This window comes from Cheilinus undulatus, linkage group 9, assembly GCF_018320785.1.
Source record: "Cheilinus undulatus linkage group 9, ASM1832078v1, whole genome shotgun sequence".
In the NCBI taxonomy this organism is placed as follows: domain Eukaryota; kingdom Metazoa; phylum Chordata; class Actinopteri; order Labriformes; family Labridae; genus Cheilinus; species Cheilinus undulatus.
In genome coordinates, this window is record NC_054873.1 from 37,466,341 (window position 1) to 37,484,393 (window position 18,053).

Here is an 18,053-nt window from a genome sequence, read left to right on the forward strand (position 1 = left end):
ATTGCTGTGCTGCTGTGTAATGTTGATGGTTTATTGGAAGACTGGGTTCGATGATTGATTTATACTCCAAGAACAATATAACAAGGCGTGTTCTGACCCACCAATGCACAGTCAGCACAGCGAAAACACATTTCAAGGTCTGAGTCACCATTATTTGTTGGTTCTACATTAGCATTATATTTGCTTTAGAAACAAATTGTTGTAAGTAAAGTTGAGAAAGAACACAAAAAAACTCATTGACCTGAAGCAGGATAAGCAGTTTAAAGTAACAGATTAAATAAAAAGGCAATAAGAAGGAACATTAAAATGTACAAGAGTTTATTATCATCATTTAATGCTATGCATAATACAAAATTGAAAATGCTAAATAATAGAAAATCTATGTATTTACTGACTTAAACTGTCATAAATGTACAACTTGTAAAAATGTAAAAAAAATATATGTTTATATTTTCAGTCATTAAAGAAAGTTTAAGGAGAAAATGGAGTCAATGCAGGAGAACATCTGCAGAGCAACAGGAGAGGGTTAAATTATAACCGACCTTGTTTGTTGATTTGCATAAATTCCATATAGTAAAGGAATGCATATAGCTGATTTAAGTGTCAATGGTCCAACTAATGAGGGCAGCTAGAAAGGCAAACCTTTTTGTGGTGAGTTAAATTTAAAAAAATGTAATGACACATTAAGTTTATTGGATTCTGCTGGTGGCTTAAATCTTGCCCTTTTTGGTAATGTTAAAAATCAGACTTAGAATGACCCAATAGCTTTTTCCTAAAACTCAAGCTGACACTTATTTCAAAGACTTTAATATCGTCAGTGTTTTCTATGTGAGGCAGAGAGCTTCTTGTTGAATCACAAGTGTCAACAGTACCATCATGAGAGATGAGGTTTTCCTACTGGTATGGGTACAGTGGTGAGAACCTGGTTTTGGAAAACAAACTTCTGAACGCGCTCGAAGACCCAGAGAAAGATGAGGAGGATGCTGATGTACTGAATCCAGGCAAATTTAATGGTTTCCCAGAAGCCAGGGCGATAGGTAGACATAGTTAAGGTATAAATATAAAGAAGAAAACCTCCTAGTAATGGTCAAACATTCGTTTTTAAGCACTGTTTTTGAATGTTAACCATTCTGTTTCATACAAGAGATCCAATCATTGTACCATAAATGTATGAATAGGTTCTAAATGGTCATTTTACCTAAATGAAAACAATCAGTCCCATACAGATATTTTCTGTTCTTTTTATTTTAACCAATGGCCTCAAATCTACAAACCGGCCAGGAATTTAACAGCTGAGAAATGCCACTGTCCTTGTTGCACAGGATATACTGCAGCTCAGAGTGCAGTTTTCTGTAAAAAAAAAATGTGCAAATTAAGTTTCAACCATTGCCAAAAACATTTTAAAAAATAGACAATTTTGACATGAATTACTTGTATCCATTTTCTTTTACCATAGATAAATATACGCTTACAGCTAAATGCTGAACATCATTCAGATAACACTCTCTGGTGACTTGTAAGGATGATGTTGTGCTGCTATTGTTTTTAGTGTCCATATACAAACTTTTAAAGATCCACATTCTTGACTGTATAGAAAGTGCATGTAGCCTGAAGCACCATGGAGAGATGTGTAAGTTAGTGGGGTACATACACCTCTATCTTTTAACATCTTACCTTTTGCCTTTTTTAGTATTGCTACCTAAGCGCAAGCACTTTTCAGAGATTGTTTGACAAAAACAAGTAACTAAGTAAAGTCACTGCAGACACACTGGCTGCTGTCACTCTTTCCTAGCTGACTGTGATGTAAGAGTTGGACGCTTGCATGCTGTTGGGACACAGCAGCAGTTAACCCTGGTGAACTGTGAAAGTTTGAAGTAGGGAGGAAGGAAATGCTTGCTTACTAGTTATGCTAACCCAGCTAATTTTATGGGGAATGAACACACTAGGGCAAGTGAGGCATATAACTGCTTCTGTTGATGGTCCATTGTTGATTTTATTTTCTGTGACATAACAGGAGCAGGTTGGAAAACATTTTTTGCACTGAAAGGTCTATATAAGTAAATAAATAAATAAATAAACTACATGATGAAGTGTGAACTGCTCCTTGAAGCTGCCCTCAGTTGCAGCATCTCATTTGTTTTGTGCTGCTTATTTGTGATGGACCTTATTCTCTGCCATACATTGTGAGCTTCATTGCCTAAGCTCACCCCCAGATTGTGGCCCCACGCTGCATTTCCAGGTCAAGTATAAACCAGGCGTCAAACTCTTCAGCTTAAATCTTGTTTTGAACTGGGGACTATGTTCAATAAAAACTGCACTCAATAAGGTCTATGTACTAAAAGAGTAAACTGACTTTTGGTGTTATGGATGAAACTCTCATAACAAGGGAGAAAAGCAAAGTGTTTTTTGAGTGGCTCACAGCGCAAACCAGTAAGGCCAGGGAGGCTTTTCTCCCTCATGTGAAATTTCCTGAACAAAACCAAAAGGTTGTTGTACTGTTTAGCAAATACACCGTATGAAGTGCCATTTTTGTTGAAGAGAGTCCTTAATTTAACACAAGGAGTAAACAACAAAGGTGGGCGGGGCTGGTCTCAACTTTCATCATCATTTGTTATTGTTTTGGTTGAAAGCCCTCTGGCAGCAGGATTTACATTCTATACATTTTAAGTGATGTTTAAATCCTTTAAAGTCTTCCAGTCAATGGAAGACATTAGTGCATCCTGGCCAAACTATGAAAACTCTTCCCCAAGGAGTAGGCTACTTTGCAAACAGTATAAATGGCAGTAAAGTAAGAAAAGTTGTAATAAAAAATCAATGCTATAATGAATAATTAAGTAAAACTTTCCACCATAAATACGTTTCCTATAATTCTCAAAGGATATTTGATGACCTCGAGGGGATAACGGATCTCAGCGTTAAGCTGAAAGGGTGAACCAGCAGCACGTCCCACAGTCCATACTGGCATGGGACAGAACAGTACCGTGGTCACTGTGGGAGAAAGAGTAAAAAAGACAGAAGAGATAGTTGTCAGAGTCAGAGTCAGAGTAGCTTGGCATGTGCTAGTTTATGTAAGTACAGCATATGCAATTATAACAAAAGAAGGCAGTGAACTAAAAAATCCTTGTTGACTCACGGTTTCTTTCCTGGTAGCTCCTCATGATGTTTTCAAGGTCATAAGCACTTGCAAAAGGGCTGGAGTCATCGATCACAGACACCTTGACAGTGATGAAGAAAAAGACAAACAGAGCAAATCATTAACAAATAATGATCTTTTGTTTATGTTTCAGTCAGAATTACTGTGGAGAAGAGAGACCAGGATGTTGTGAGTGTGTCAACAAGTTAACAGAATCTTCTAAGCTAACCTAACAGAGACAAGAATAACACCCATTTCCATGGTTACTGTACACAAGAAAATGCCAACAACTGGACCAACAGAAAGTTACAAATGCATATCAGAAAGTAGACTAAAACAGATTTAGTTTGGTTTGACTGAGCCAACCACAGAATTACAACAATCACTGTACACTTTTGTCTGGAGGGGCCAAAATAAATAATACACTCTTTACTAGATCACAAATAATGAAAAGGGGAACACAAATCATGTTTCATTCCATGGTGTTGACAGTTTGAAAAAAGATGGATGAAATTAATGTGACAAGAAAGTGGGACTGCAGGGGAGGTCTCAAATGTAAGTATCTTTCACTCTAGTCTGGTCTCCCCTTTCTTCACTTAGGCTACGTTCACGCTGCAGTTAAAAGAGACCTGAATATGATTTTTTTGCTCCCATGTGACTCGTTTTTTTAATTTTTTCTGACAGTATGAACAACGCAAGTCACATTGAATCTGACCTTTTCAAATCAGAATCAGGCCACTTTCAAATGTGGTTCTAAATCAGATATGTATCTGATCTTTTTGAAGTTGACTGCAATGTGAACAGGCAAACTAAAAAATCTGATCTGAGAAAAGATCAGAATTGAGCATTAAGGCCTGCAGTGTGAACGTAGCCTTATACTGCAATTTCATGAACACCATCCGAGTTTCTGGCCACAAATAGCTTGAAGACAAACTATCCTCTTAAAAGCAAATTTTTTTAAAACCTTCAAGGGCTCAAAAACCTTTTCAAAATATATGTATAAACACAAGGTATATAATCCTAATCTTATTTCAATGCTTTATGTCCAAAAGAGAAGAAAATATATATTGACAAATTAGGTGTTCAGAATATAAAAACCAAAAGTTTGGCTACAATTTCACTGAATTAACATGTAAGATCCTCATTCAAAGTGAACAGCGATAAACCAGACCTAACAGAATTTAGCTCTAACAAAAACGGTGTCAAAATCTTGTAGGTTACCAATTTTTCTTGCCAATTCCTTACTCCTCTCCACTTTCTTTTCTTAAAGGCTAAGCTCTTCTGTTTCAGGTTGGTTCTAAACACCTAAATTATCTGTCCTTTAACCTTTTGGTGCATCCCACTACACAACAGCACTGGGCATTTATGAATTTTGTATTGTTTTCTCTTTGCAGAGAGCACTGGCAAGTTGCCTCCACAACTGTGAGCAGGACCACATTTTCCTTTTACTTAATTCCTTTGTGGATTATTTTGCAGGCACAAACCACAACCCCAGCTTCACCTTTCTCTCCTCAAACCTAGAACCCTATGTAGCAACAAAACACATTTCCATTACATCCATGGGTATTTTCTGGTGAGTATGTTCTAAACCTATTGATTATAAATGAATATAATTTAAAATGAAAGAGATAATGAGGAGGGGAGATCATGGGTGGGAGGGATACAGTGAATCCTCTTACATTGTATATGTTATGCAGTCCTCTGTGAGGTAGTGGTGTCCTCTGCTGCAGCCTCAGGTCTCCACTGATGAACAGCTTAGCTCCAGGGACAGAAGAAGAGTGCTGCACATATGCCAGGCTCTGCATCACCACTGTGGACATCCTCTGAGACAACAAACAGAAATAAAGTTTAACTTGTGGACTAACGACTCTGTCCTAAAAGTACAGGCATCTCACTGCAGTTGGCAGGATTTTCTATGGAGGAAGCATACTTCTGTGATGGTAGGCTATAATCTTTAGCCACTCCTTATCAAATTACAAGTCAATATTATTTGGAAACAATGCTTGAATACAATATTAAACATTAAAACCTGCTGAAGTCTACTAACATCTTGAATAATGATTCATGTTACAGCTTAATTTATCCTTTTTGATTTATGATTTTGTAGTGCCGTAGTCCTACTGGATGTCCTTCTTATGGCAAGAAGATTTCACTATTTGTCAAAGAAATAACAGTTTAGAGAGTGAATCATTTGCTCCTTATTTCAAAAGGTAATTTTTTTTTTTAATTAACATGAACATACACTCCTCTCCAAAAGTGTCAAACAGTGAGGCCAATCCCTTTATTTTTGCTCTAGACTGGAAACATTTGGATTTGGCATCAGAAGATGAAAGTGAGACAAGAGATCAAAATTTCAGCTTCGAGTGTATTTCGAGCTGTTTTCTCAATGTACAGTACTGTGCAGAACTTTTAGGCATGTTTGGGCCAAAAATTGAGGCTAGGCATAGATGTGGCCAGTAAGCTGCCTGGGGTATTATTGTCGGATTGACACAACCCCAGTTGTGCCCTGGATGTCTTTGCACATTACTAGGGGCGTGGGAAAATAATCTGTTGAAAAATAACAAAGTCCACACCTGTAGTGCAGAGTAAGGGGTGAATTGGCCAGTAAGCATGGTCTAGGGAACCCTAGGTAGGTAGTATCCAATACCATGTCTTTCTGCTAGGATGCATCCATGGATATGAAATAAAAGTGCATTAAGTAGTTGTGTATGAGCATAGATGTGAAGGAGTAGAGTTCAACATGTTGTCAGGGTTGGTTAAAAAAAATAACGCTTTACCAGAAGGAAACTAAAGTACCATTCATTAATCAGTTTGAAGTTACATTCAACATGAATATATTGAATGAATTCTGGCTTATCGTATGTGTTATATTCAGTCTTCACTACATTGTTTCTAAAAAGGCATGTTTGTTTATTTTGGTGGATACTTACTAGTGAATATGGCAACTTACACAGTGTAATTAAACTAAGTAAAATTTACTGTAATATCACAAACATGTTAATATGTTGCACATATACAGTGTGAATAAATGAACACCAGGTGTAAGAATACATACAAAAAGCTGGTAGCTGAAGGTAAGCAGCAGTTGGACACTGTACACCTGTTCCTCTGGTTTTAGTGGAAGCTCCAGTCGAAAAGTCAGGCGATCTAGTTTGCCATCCTGGTTCTGGTCCTCTTCCCTCACCTGTTACGTGTGTTACATAGAAAGAAACACAAGTACTGCATCAGCAGTCCATGGGACCTCTGCAGTTATCATTCTTTTACTATAAGAGTTAACAATTTTAAGGTGATGATTGTGTAAATTTAGGCAAATGCATGGAGGGACAGAGGCAGCTGCAGTTGGCAGTAGTGTTCAGAAAGGAAGGTCTTACAGAGACAGCAGGGATCCTAAGATTAGACCCCAGCATGTTGTTGAGATGAGGGAAGGTGCTCCAAGCGACGTAATCTCCCTGAGTACTGGTCGCTGCCACCAGCACAGTCTGGTACTGGAACCTCACAACTGGCTGTTCCTCATAAGTACTTCGTTTTATCCAGAAACCTAGAATAATAAAACAATGACCAAACATTCATACCGGTTGAAAAGAGCACTGACACTCAATGACAGCGACCACTGAAGCTAACATCACAGTTTAATAGAAAGAGTATGGCATAACATTAGTGTGACCATTACCTTGGCTTCTGTAAGCAACCAGTAGAGGTGGGATGTAGGTTAGGCACAAAACCACAATCAGAAACAGCGTGGCTTTCGTGCAAACACTGGTTTTGTACCGAACCAAAGCTGGGTGCGAATAAACTTCATAGAAAGCCATGGGCAATAACTATAGTGCTTATCCGCCACCGTTATTTGCCGGAAGGCTATGGTAAGGTAATAATCAAGCTAGCATGGATGCTATCTTGCTGAATCCATGCGCTGTGTGGTGTTGACGCCGACGAAGTTCAACCGTCGATGAGTAATTCATCCATCGATGTCTAAAATGAAATTGTACAGTCTCTTTTCCCGAAACAAGACGCACTAATTGGCTATTTACAGGCTAACGTGGGTGTAGTATCATGTACAGCGCCATATCTCTGCTTAGCTTAGCGTCTTACGGTTACCATGGATGCCATTAGCGGCTAGCATCCATGCTGCATTCAAATAAAATGGAGAAAATGATAAATGAAATAATGCACTACTTTTTCCCACCATTAATGCTTGACTCTAGTAATATATCTTAAATTACATAAGTATCCTTTAATTTATTTTTAATGGGGGGGTTGACACATGAAACAATAACGAGACTACGAGGTTCGTTTCTTTTAATGTGACAGTCCATTAATAAATTGAGATAATAGAATACTTCTAGGTAGCTTCTGAGTGTAGTAGGTTAATATAAAGCTAAATTGAATGAGTGTATGGTAGTAGACTGATCCGCTATATCATTATAAAGGCTTCACATTTCATGGATTGAAAGGCAGAATACCTTTTTCCGATAGCACCTGAAGGAAGCATCATAACCACCACCCATATGTCAGACAGTGACGTCACCTCACAGCTAGACGGACCGTTGGAAGCCCTGAGCAGAGAGACGTTGTTGACATTTTGTTTTCTTAGCTCTTGTCCGCATTTTTGGACATTTTTACGACATTAGAAGCCCACCTATCGCCTATCTACCATCACGCCTCAGTGCGGGGATCCAGCAAAGATGAAATGGATGTTTAAAGAGGACCATTCCCTCGGTAAAGGGGCTGGAACTGTTATGAAATAAGAGATGTTCTTGTCATGTCATGCACCCTCCTTTCTGTTTTGCTCTCTTCGTGTCGATTTTTAGCTTATCATTTCCCATAGGTGCAGAAGTGCATGCTTGTTACACCTCTACTGGCAATTGAATCATGTAAATCAAGAACAGCTAACGTTGCATGATTAGCAACACAAGCTAGCATTCTCTTCCTGGAAGTTGAGAGACCGCTGTCAAAATCAGGTTAACCTTTGACATTGCTGATGCATGATTAGTCAGCCGTAGGTCCCTGAAACATTTCTTTGCATCGCTGGTCTCTCTGAGGTTCAATCCACAGGGTATTGGTTCACTTACATGAGACAGCGAGAATGATTAGTAAAACAAACAGTAACAGACAGGATGTGATCGAGAGCAGTGGTGAGTGTGAACTCTATGGATGCTAAAAAAGAGCAAGATCCTTCGTATTTGTGCCAGAGATTGTACAACTTGCTCCACTTTAATGAACTGTTTAAAGTGTCATTGGGATCTTTTATTTACCACAGTTTTGGAAGATCATTGTGAAAACTCAGTGACGAAGGTGAGGCTAAATATTTAGCAGTCCCGCAAAAGATTTCTGTTGCCTTTCTCCTCACTTTCTTCAGTCTAAGTATTCAACCCTCTTTTCAGATAACCTCTAGACACCTTTTTAAGGAACTGCTTGTAGAAATATTTCCAAAAGTAGGACTCTTATCTAGGCTAATGAGAGCTTGAGACTTGGTGAACCTTGATGGATCCACTAAATTTTATCACCCATCACCTCACCCTCCCCCCTCTGGCCTCTGTTCAGTGTTTGCAGGCTGCATCTGGTCCTGCCTAAAAGACGTACTGCTAATATACATGTCCCCTTGAATAATAAAGTGTCAAAATGGGGATCAAAGACCACAGAACAGTCTCAACTTTAGTTTTAGGATCCCCATTATTATAATGAAAATAATCCCACTTATTTACAGAGAGCATCTCTGTTCAGGCTGCTGCCAGCTTGTCTTCTGTCGTAGATCCTGCATATGGATGACTATATCGGACAAGGCTTGCCTGTACTGGGCAGTAAGGCACAAGAGGCTCCCAAGAGGCCTCACTCAACCCTTTAATCTCTGACTTCCTGTTTGTTTCCTGTCTCTTTCCCAGAGCACCGATGTGTGGAGTCAGCCAAAATACGCAACAAATATCCTGACAGAGTACCGGTGAGTGATCGGAGGTGGTGTTTTAAGTGGTGGGGATGGGGTTATGGGTAGGCTAGCTTAGAGTGACAGACAGAGATAAGGAGCAAGTGACTGCCTGACTGAATGGCAGTGATATGTGTGTGTCTGTGTTTGTGAAAAAGGAGAATACCAAGTGTAAGTGACAGATAAAGATTAGGTACATCTCAGAGATTTAGGGTTTCAGATGTGACCTGAATTTGAATTTTATTTATTTAAAATGGGGACAATGCAGTTAATAACAGTTTTAGTACAGAGCATGTAGCTGATCTGCTGCACAGAGTTTATAGCCTTTGCTAATTTCCAACTTTTCAATAAATGGCAAATACAAACAAGATTCTCCATGACAAACATGAAAACATCAATGGAGGAATTTTTATCAACATTATTTGGATGGCAGGTGACCCATAAGAAAATTTACATGGTGTTCTCTTTATTTGTCAATGTCAAATTCTCTGTTCTATGTTAATTAGAATGGTGCATCAAGTCTAGTTAGTCTTTTGACCGCTTTTTATTCCAAAGCTAAACGGGATAAAATGAGTGTTTTTTAATTAGTCCAACCTCTCCAAAACTCCTCATAATTATCAAGTATCTTTGTGATAAGGGAAAATTATTTTCCACTGTTGAAATCTAGAAAGCTATATAATGTATATAGAAAGAGCATGCAATAAACTTAACTTAAATTATGACATCTGACAGACGGTATACAAGAAAATAAGTTTTAAAAGGTAATGTTAAACAATGGGACAAGTTAAGAGAAGCACTTCTGTTTAGTAAAAAGTGATTTTAAATACATTTTGAGCATATCAAGATATTATAAACATCCGGAGAACAACCCCCTCCCAAAATAAATGAATAAATTAACATGTGTTTTCTCTGTATAAGGAAACAAATGCGTCAAAATTTGATATAAGAAGGTGGGTAAGGATATCAAAATTTCAGATATGTAGTGCTTCAGCAGCAAATCAAGAGGACACAGCTTTATTTTTAAACCTGGTTGTGAGGAGAAAGTACCAAAGCTTTACAAACTGGGAATCTTCAATAAAACCATCTTTACAATCAAACACCTCTGAAAAGCCTGTGTTGTAAACTTAAGACTACTGAAGGCCAACACCTCAGGGCAGAGTGCATACAGAGGGACGTTTAGGACAACACAGGGTGTTAAACGACCTGCTTCTAGGAAATGATCATCACAACCTTTTGTGTGAATGATAATGCCCGGTTAACTCAATCCTCTTTAACTAGTTCCTGCATTTTGAAACTGCTCAATGGAAAAGCTGAGAGGAACAGGAACAAAAATCAAAGTTCCTTATGTTGTTTAGGCTCACTGCATTGTGGGATCTTATATAAGACAATGGAACTACTCTGGATGGGGTCATAAACAAAAGCAAGAGGATCAAATAACTAATTGTAACTTAAAAAGAGTCAAAGTATTGATCCCACAGAAGAATATCCCCCACATCTTCTTTTTCCTTCACTGAAAGCCCTAATCTGGGCTATTCTGAAAAATATGTAATTATTGTTGATTAGCCACACTTCAACTTAATTTCATTCTGAACGGAAATAAAAGTTAACAGAGATGTTTAAGTTCAAAAGACAATGACTGTTAACAGAATACAATAAATGTGTGTGACTATAATAGAAGTAGCCTTATTCAGGCTTAAAGCATGCACACTATAATGAGCAGATGTTGCTACTGGATCTTCATCAGAGGTCATAGCAGGAGTGTCCAAACTATGACCTGTATCCCAGCTGTAGCTTGTGGTCCATTTTAATTCGCCTGCAGCAAATAAAAAAACTAAGGAGAATTATGGCCTGTACATATGAAGCTTGTGCAAAAATATAATTTCAATGAATTACATTTAATAACATTTTCTAACAAATGTAAGGAGCATGTTTGAGTTATTTACAAACACAATAACATTAAGTGCAAAGGCTCTGTGCTATTTCTGTAAACAAACATTTGGTCAAGAATAATTAGTTGGCATCTTTTTTCATGACTAATTTGGGAAATATAAATAGTTAACATACTTACAACCAAATTAATAAAAGATCTTATTTCACGATACCCTGATAAATTGATTAACACAGCAAATCGCACCACATATCACACTCATTTGCTCTGCTTTTCATCATTCTCAAGGTCTGATTAACAAAACATATCATATTCATTTGACAGCACCCCTTTAAAGTTTGGTGCGTCTTTAGTTTTTTTCTTGTCAGGTGTCTGAACATAGAGATGAGCCATCATGGTCTCTCTTCTCTCCTGCACAGACAACATACTCATTCTGAGCAGGAGCAGATCCAGTGGTTGACTGGGCTGACCAGGGCCCCTCTGAAGTATGACCGGCCACCTCAAAATCCTCTACAATGATTGGCTGCCTTGTAGTAAACATATCTTGATCTCCACTGGATTAGCTTGACTAATTTAGCACACTAAAGCTATGATATACCAAAGGGGCTCTGTCATGCCCAGATTGTACAGACGCCCCTGGTTTACAGCAAAAAATGGCTTAGATGCTTATTATTCGCCATCACCAAAGCCAGCTTTAAGTCAGCAAACATTGGCAGTCAAATCTTCTATTTATAACAAAAAGTTATAATTGAATTTTTTTTTCTGGTGGGTTTAGAATTGTTTACAAGTGGCACCAATGGCCTCAATGGGACTTTTAAGAAAATTTTATTGTCTTTTCAGCTCATTGTGCCCAAATTAACTCTGCTTCCAAAGCAAAGGTATCTTTTTCCTGCAAAATGTGCCAACAAACTCACTGTATGCCACCTTTCTAAAGAGTGGATGTATAAAGTTAGCAAATGCTGTTGATGTTTAGCTAGTATCTAATATCTCTCCTGAGGCCTGTTGGAAACCAAAACCTAGAAGCAGAGTTGATGTTTCTACAATGATATGGTGACTGTGAGGACCCACAAAGCACTAAAATTCACAAAACAAAATATATGACAGACTTTTCTATGTATATAATAATATTTGTTTTTTTATATGCTCCAGGTGATAGTGGAGAAAGTTTCTGGCTCTCAGATAGTGGACATAGATAAGAGGAAGTACCTGGTTCCCTCTGACATCACAGTGGCCCAGTTCATGTGGATCATCAGGAAACGTATCCAGCTGCCTTCAGAGAAAGCCATTTTCCTCTTTGTTGACAAAACTGTCCCACAATCAAGGTAAGATCATCATACTTTAGAGTTGTCATAGTATGGCACTACACAACTTCAAATATCATTTGTACTATGAAGCTATTGAGCAAAATTCTCCCACAAATATACAATCTGTACATGTGGTGTGGAGGTGCAGAAGACTGACAGTTTTTACTCCTATTTGTTTTTGTTTTCATGTCCATGTCAGTTTCAGTAATCAGTTCTTAGAATCAGTGTTGAGAATGGTAAACTACTATGTTGTAAAACTGAACAGCAAAAATGAACTTTTTCTGCTTTCAGTCTTCACTGTTTATTTCAAAAGGTCTCAAAGAAATTGCTTTCTACTGATCTATATGATTCAGTAAATAGTACATCCAGATGTTAACAGTCCATCTTTGACCTCTGGTAGCATTTATTTCATGCCTTCCTTTAAAGGCATCAATGCAGAGCCCCGCAGCTTAATTCCAAGTCTCATCAGGATTCAGCCCTAGGGCGTTGAGGGCAGAGGAATGTTCATGTCATAAATAGTGACATCACACATCAACAAAACTCCTGAAAACTTCCTGGAGTGCAGCACAGGAGGAACAGTAGCTGAATTTTCGATCGAATGTTATCCTTCTTCCATTTTAAGCTAATGTGAGAACACAGCAGGAAATATTCAGGAAAATTAATTGAGGGCAGAAGGGGGTGGTGGCAACTGGTGCATAGGCTGCATTCATGTGGCCATGCAATCTCTGTACATATAATGTAATGGCTTGATTATGTTTTCTGTTCCCCTCTATGCTCTTCCATGCTCTTTTGTTGATATTATGTATGTTCCAAACTACAGAAAGTACTTATAAAAAGGCAAAATTGGTTATTCTAAGTTAAAGATTTCAGGGACAGCCTGCCTGAAATTTACTAGAAACTACCAGGAGTGTGATCTGAAGTGTGAAATGGCTCAAGCCCACCTTCTATGAAGAGATCCTGTGCTTAGGGCATTAGGAGGTCAGGTTAGCCTTGGACGACCTCTATGCCACACCCATCAGCTCATATAACCAAGTGCACTTGTACTGATAATTTGTCATGCCTCTCTGTAACAAACACACAAGGTGTGGTGGCGGAACATGTGCTTCCAACCACCCCCTTTGTATATGATTGCAAAAATTTAAGATGCTTGGGGCAGCCACTTAGGTAGTGGTGTTGTGGCAGCTAAAAAGCACAAAGCAGGCACAGAGGATGAATGAAAGAGGATATCTTTTGCCAACCATTATTGTTGTGCTATTTTGTGTGTTGTTGCTCCTGAAGATGTATGTTACTTTCCTGGACTGACTATGAAAACATAGGCCGCTGAATCTCTTTTTCAGACTTGGTATAATTTATCTTATCAGTGGTTTGTGACCATAGATATCTTTGAGTGTCAGTGTGTCCCTGGAAAACCTCTTAGAGACGGTGTTTGGGAAAGGGCAGAGCCTTTGAAAAAAACCCAGAGGCTGATTGGATGAATGTTCTGTCTGTCACAACTTTACGGGCCAATCAGAGTAACAAAACACGTGACGTAGTCACTACTGAGGTGCGTGTGCGCCACTACCAAGGAATAAACTCCATAGAGAACTGCATAACGCGAACCATGGCAACTATCAGGACCCAACTTTTGTCATTTTTGAAAAGAAAACAACTCAATGCTGGTCTTTGTTCTTCTTTATCGAAGAAATGTCACCAAGTTCTGATAAAACTGGTGCTTTAGCAGCACCCACGCTAATCTCTTCCACCATAGATGCACCAGCCTCTTGTCGCTGCTTGCTTACGTCACGACTCTGCCGTGCCTGAAAGCACTGCCCCTCGACGCTGATTGGTCCTGTCACTTTCTAACCGGGCCTAAACAGTTCAGATGAGAGCTTTGCAAGATGGATTCCTCAGTGTGAAACACAGAAATGGGCGTATCCATCTGCTTTGCAGGGTTATAAAGTTATACAATTTGTCCATTGGAGGCCACTAAAGTGTGTTGTTTGTGTAAAAACAAATCAAAACACAAGCAGTCTGTATCAAGTGATTGGTCACCTGCCTCAAAAGTATTATATGGGGCGAGCTATTAGCCATATTAAAGTTATTTTGTAAATCGATGAGAACTGGCCATCAAAGCTTGAGTCTGACTTTTCTCTTCATGTATTTGTTTTGTACAGTGTTCATATCTGTCCATCAGTTTTACTAAAGAGCAAAATGCATGGCTTGTTACTGTGTTAGTAATCAATCGCCCTGTGAAAAAGGGTAAGGCCACACCTATGGTCTCAATTTACACAGATAAGAAAACACTACTTTTCAGTTTAAGGACTCACCTTTTGTTATTCTGATGTGGTAAATACATGCAGTTTATCTGAGGAATCTGACCTGCTTCCTCGAGCTTTGTAATGTATTGTGCGTCTTCTGTGAAAACCGACTCACACTATTGCCGGTCTACGCCTGTGTAGCCTAAATGCACAGGTAGTTTCAGATGATACTAGCTGCCTAGTTGTGTTAAACACAAAGCAAGCACGTGTACTATACCATTGAAGTAAAGTCAGATATGCAGTCTTTCATTGCTATTTAAAGGATGGATATTTAGATATTCTGTATGTCTCTTCCTACAGGAGCATGCACCTGTTTTAACCATTTGCTTTTTCAATCCATCCATTATTGTGCCTCTTAATCTCTTATTTGCTCAAATATTTCACCCTGAATACACCGTTTACTTGTAGAAACTAAATGCAATTGTTTTTATTGTAAAATCCAGACAGGACAAGTTCTAATCAGTCCCGTTCAAGTTTAAGGCCACCTGTGTAGAGGTTAATGGAGTTCAGGGCATGCTACTGTGCTCCTGAGAGTCCAGTCTAAGCTGCAGTGACTTTCATTTGAAGTCATTATAGAACCTGTAAAGGGAAGATGAGTTTGTCTGAAGACCAGCTAGGCATCTACACAGTAATATAAGAGAAAGCACTCTGAAAGTACAAAGCCAAATTCTAAAAAAGTTGGAACGACTGAGCCCTTTAGGTGTGCTCCTTTTAAGCACAGAAACTTATTACCAATTTACCTGCTTACCTGTGGAATGTTCCAGGTGTTATTAAGCTGTCCACAACTGCCTTAGTCTTTTTCTGTTAAAACTTTTTTGGGTAGGGATGCAGGCATCAATTTTAGAATTTGTTTATTTAAAAAAGTGTATTACCTTGAATAGTAATAGCTAACTCTGGTACAGCTAAGGAGCTGTACATTGTCCCTGTCAAAATAAAAAATTAAAAAAATAAAAAGGTTGAAAGGGGTTTGAAGATGGCTGTATTCTGTTGGTATTCACAATTTGCACATCCCATCTTTTTTGGAATCAAGATTTGTAGATGGAGCACATGCACACACTATAAGGCAGTGAATGTGATTTAATGTATGGCACAAACATCAAGCAGCGGTATAATTTTCTTAATAATACGAATTGTATATGGCTGTTCCTGTCATGATGGAGGTTGATCTCACCCTTTGGAGGACAGACACTTTTAACAGCTTTTCACCTTCATTCTGTGAAATGAAAAGGGTGGATTATTGTTCAGCAAAAAAAAAACTTAATGGAGTGCTGATTTTGTTGATTAGAGTCCTCAATTCAAAATCAGCAATGTTGGTCTATTGGGACCACAGTGTTACGGGTGGAGATGGAGTTACACATCATGGAGGGTGCTTGGGAGATAGAATGTGCGGTGGATGGCAGGTAATCATGGTCCCTCACAAGGAAGCAGCAAAAAAACAAAACAGAATGAGATACAGAGACTGAATAGACAGAAGTTTTAGTGGCAGTTCACAGTTCCTCATGTAGCATTCTTTCACATTATGTCCATTCAAAACGATGTTTGAAATGTAAATAAAATCTGTTGTACTTGACTGTTTGTGTCTAAGACTCTGATTTGTGCTGTTTTTGCAGTTTGACTATGGGCCAGCTGTACGACAAGGAGAAGGACGAAGACGGCTTTCTGTATGTGGCCTACAGCGGAGAAAACACTTTTGGTTGCAGGTTCTTTTACACAACAAGGGGTTAATGCTTCACTGAATATCAACGTATACACACATACACTGACACAGTAGGACCCCATACAATACTGGTGCACAATGTTTCAGAATTGGCCTTTTTTGTGTTAAAGGTGATAAACTCCTCCCCTTGGCACAGTTATTTATGATCATTTTTTGATACTTATCCTGACTAGTATAAGGTGACAAAACAAAATAAACTCGATTCTTTAGAGCAGGCTCAGATGATCATTAGTCTCAAGACAGTCTTGACTTTAATGATTGTTTTTAGTCTCGATTGATGTTTAAAGGTCAGTTGTGGAGAGAATTATCTTTAACACTGCCGTTAAATAAGAATAACAACCACCACACACTACAGCCACATCACACATCATTGATTTATAAGTATTAGCATTGGTTTGAAACTCTGAGACACAAGCCTATCACTACACAATCATGCAACATTTTCTTTCAGCCTAGCTTGTTGTTGAGGATATTTGTGTTCTGCTGAAGTAAGGAGGAATTCATGTAATCATATGAATAGTCATTAATCATGCTATGGATGTATATGTATGTCATGTTATCATGTATAACAACTTTATTCTGTAACTTTAATTCCATAGGTACACTTTACTTGCTATGATAAGCAATGAAGTAGCTATAAAAACACAAATGAAGGCAGCTTGTATGGTCACAGTATTCACATGGTGGCCATTTTTGTTCATCGTCACTATCCAGGTTGGAGCTTAACCACTGTTATCAAAAGGCAATTGTTTGCTATATTGGAAAATTGTAACAATTATAATTTTTCCATTTGCAATTGATCAGCAACTGAAAAGACAGTACTGTTATCAAGAAATTGTCCCTATGGCTCATTAACTGTTGCCTGACAAAATATGCTGTCAAGCCTTGAAACATGGCCTGACTTTCCCCAAGATTTTACTCAATCAAAACCATTAAAAGAGAAGGACTTTAGATTCCCCACTTCCCATAACTGTACAAGTCAAGTTTGAGCTTCCCAACCTGAGCATGACCTTAGGAAAAGGCTGCCATGTGGATCATTGTGGCAGTGAATGATGGTGGCTGTGCTGTAAGCTGTCAAAGAGGTAGTCAGTAAGAAAGGCCAGGGACAAGCATCAGTCCTTGGGATGAGTGCTTGCTTAAGTTTGCACATTGTGTTTTATGAAGCTGGAGTCAGAGGCATGACTCCAACAACCAATCATAAACCTTAGAGAACAGTTAAAGACATCAACACTTTAATTTTTGTTAATATTGTGAATAAATTGTCTATGCTTTACAGTCTGTACATCATAAACCCTGTATTCAAAAAAAGAAAACAACACTAAGAAAGCTCCAATATAAAAATGTTAAAAGTTTCAAGTAAAGAAACTGGAGCTGTAGCTGTCTCTTTAAGGACAAACCTATATATTTGAAAAAAAAAAAAAAGAATCATAAAAGAGAAGTTTGTATGAATGAAGGATGTTGAGCTACTTTCAAGTTTTCAATCATAAATAGTAAGATGTAAAGGTTTAAATCAAGGCCAGACTCAAGTGTATTTCTGCTGATGCTAATCTTAAATATTTGTTTTCAAACTAAAAAAAAGAAGCTATCTCAGTGCGTAGAGAAATGTCCTCAAATAACAAACATTTAACTAGTAATGGGGTTCTACTTTTTTGAGTTGGCTGTTGTTTACTAAGCCCAAAGTTTTCAGCATTCCTTTTAATATGGAATATAAACCAACACTTATTAAAAAAATATATTGTAAGAAATTATTTATGGTACAGTACTTTGTGTTATATTCTGAGCTTTGAAGCTTCTGAG

General features: G+C 38.2%; 2 protein-coding genes across 3 annotated transcripts; one reads left to right on the forward strand and one right to left on the reverse strand.

Moving 5' to 3' along the window:
* Positions 1-351: 351 nt before the first annotated feature.
* tmem231 (transmembrane protein 231) lies at positions 352-7,240 on the reverse strand. Of its 2 annotated transcripts, none has more exons than XM_041794925.1 (7): positions 6,804-7,240; positions 6,505-6,671; positions 6,189-6,317; positions 4,813-4,956; positions 3,134-3,215; positions 2,883-2,988; positions 352-1,037 (listed from the first exon to the last, which is right to left on the reverse strand). In XM_041794925.1, exons 1-7 carry the CDS (start codon positions 6,940-6,942, stop codon positions 875-877), a joined length of 930 nt encoding a protein of 309 aa, XP_041650859.1. In that variant the 5' UTR covers positions 6,943-7,240; the 3' UTR covers positions 352-874. The 2 variants fall into 2 exon arrangements, with proteins under 2 accessions (XP_041650859.1, XP_041650860.1); XM_041794926.1 differs by lacking the exon at positions 352-1,037 and adding an exon at positions 1,045-1,350 and having other exon boundaries at positions 2,891-2,988.
* Positions 7,241-7,658: 418 nt separating this feature from the next.
* Positions 7,659-17,964, forward strand: LOC121515083 (gamma-aminobutyric acid receptor-associated protein-like 2). Its single transcript, XM_041795665.1, has 4 exons — positions 7,659-7,849; positions 9,013-9,068; positions 12,088-12,260; positions 16,150-17,964. Exons 1-4 carry the CDS (start codon positions 7,816-7,818, stop codon positions 16,262-16,264), a joined length of 378 nt encoding a protein of 125 aa, XP_041651599.1. The 5' UTR covers positions 7,659-7,815; the 3' UTR covers positions 16,265-17,964.
* Positions 17,965-18,053: the final 89 nt, after the last annotated feature.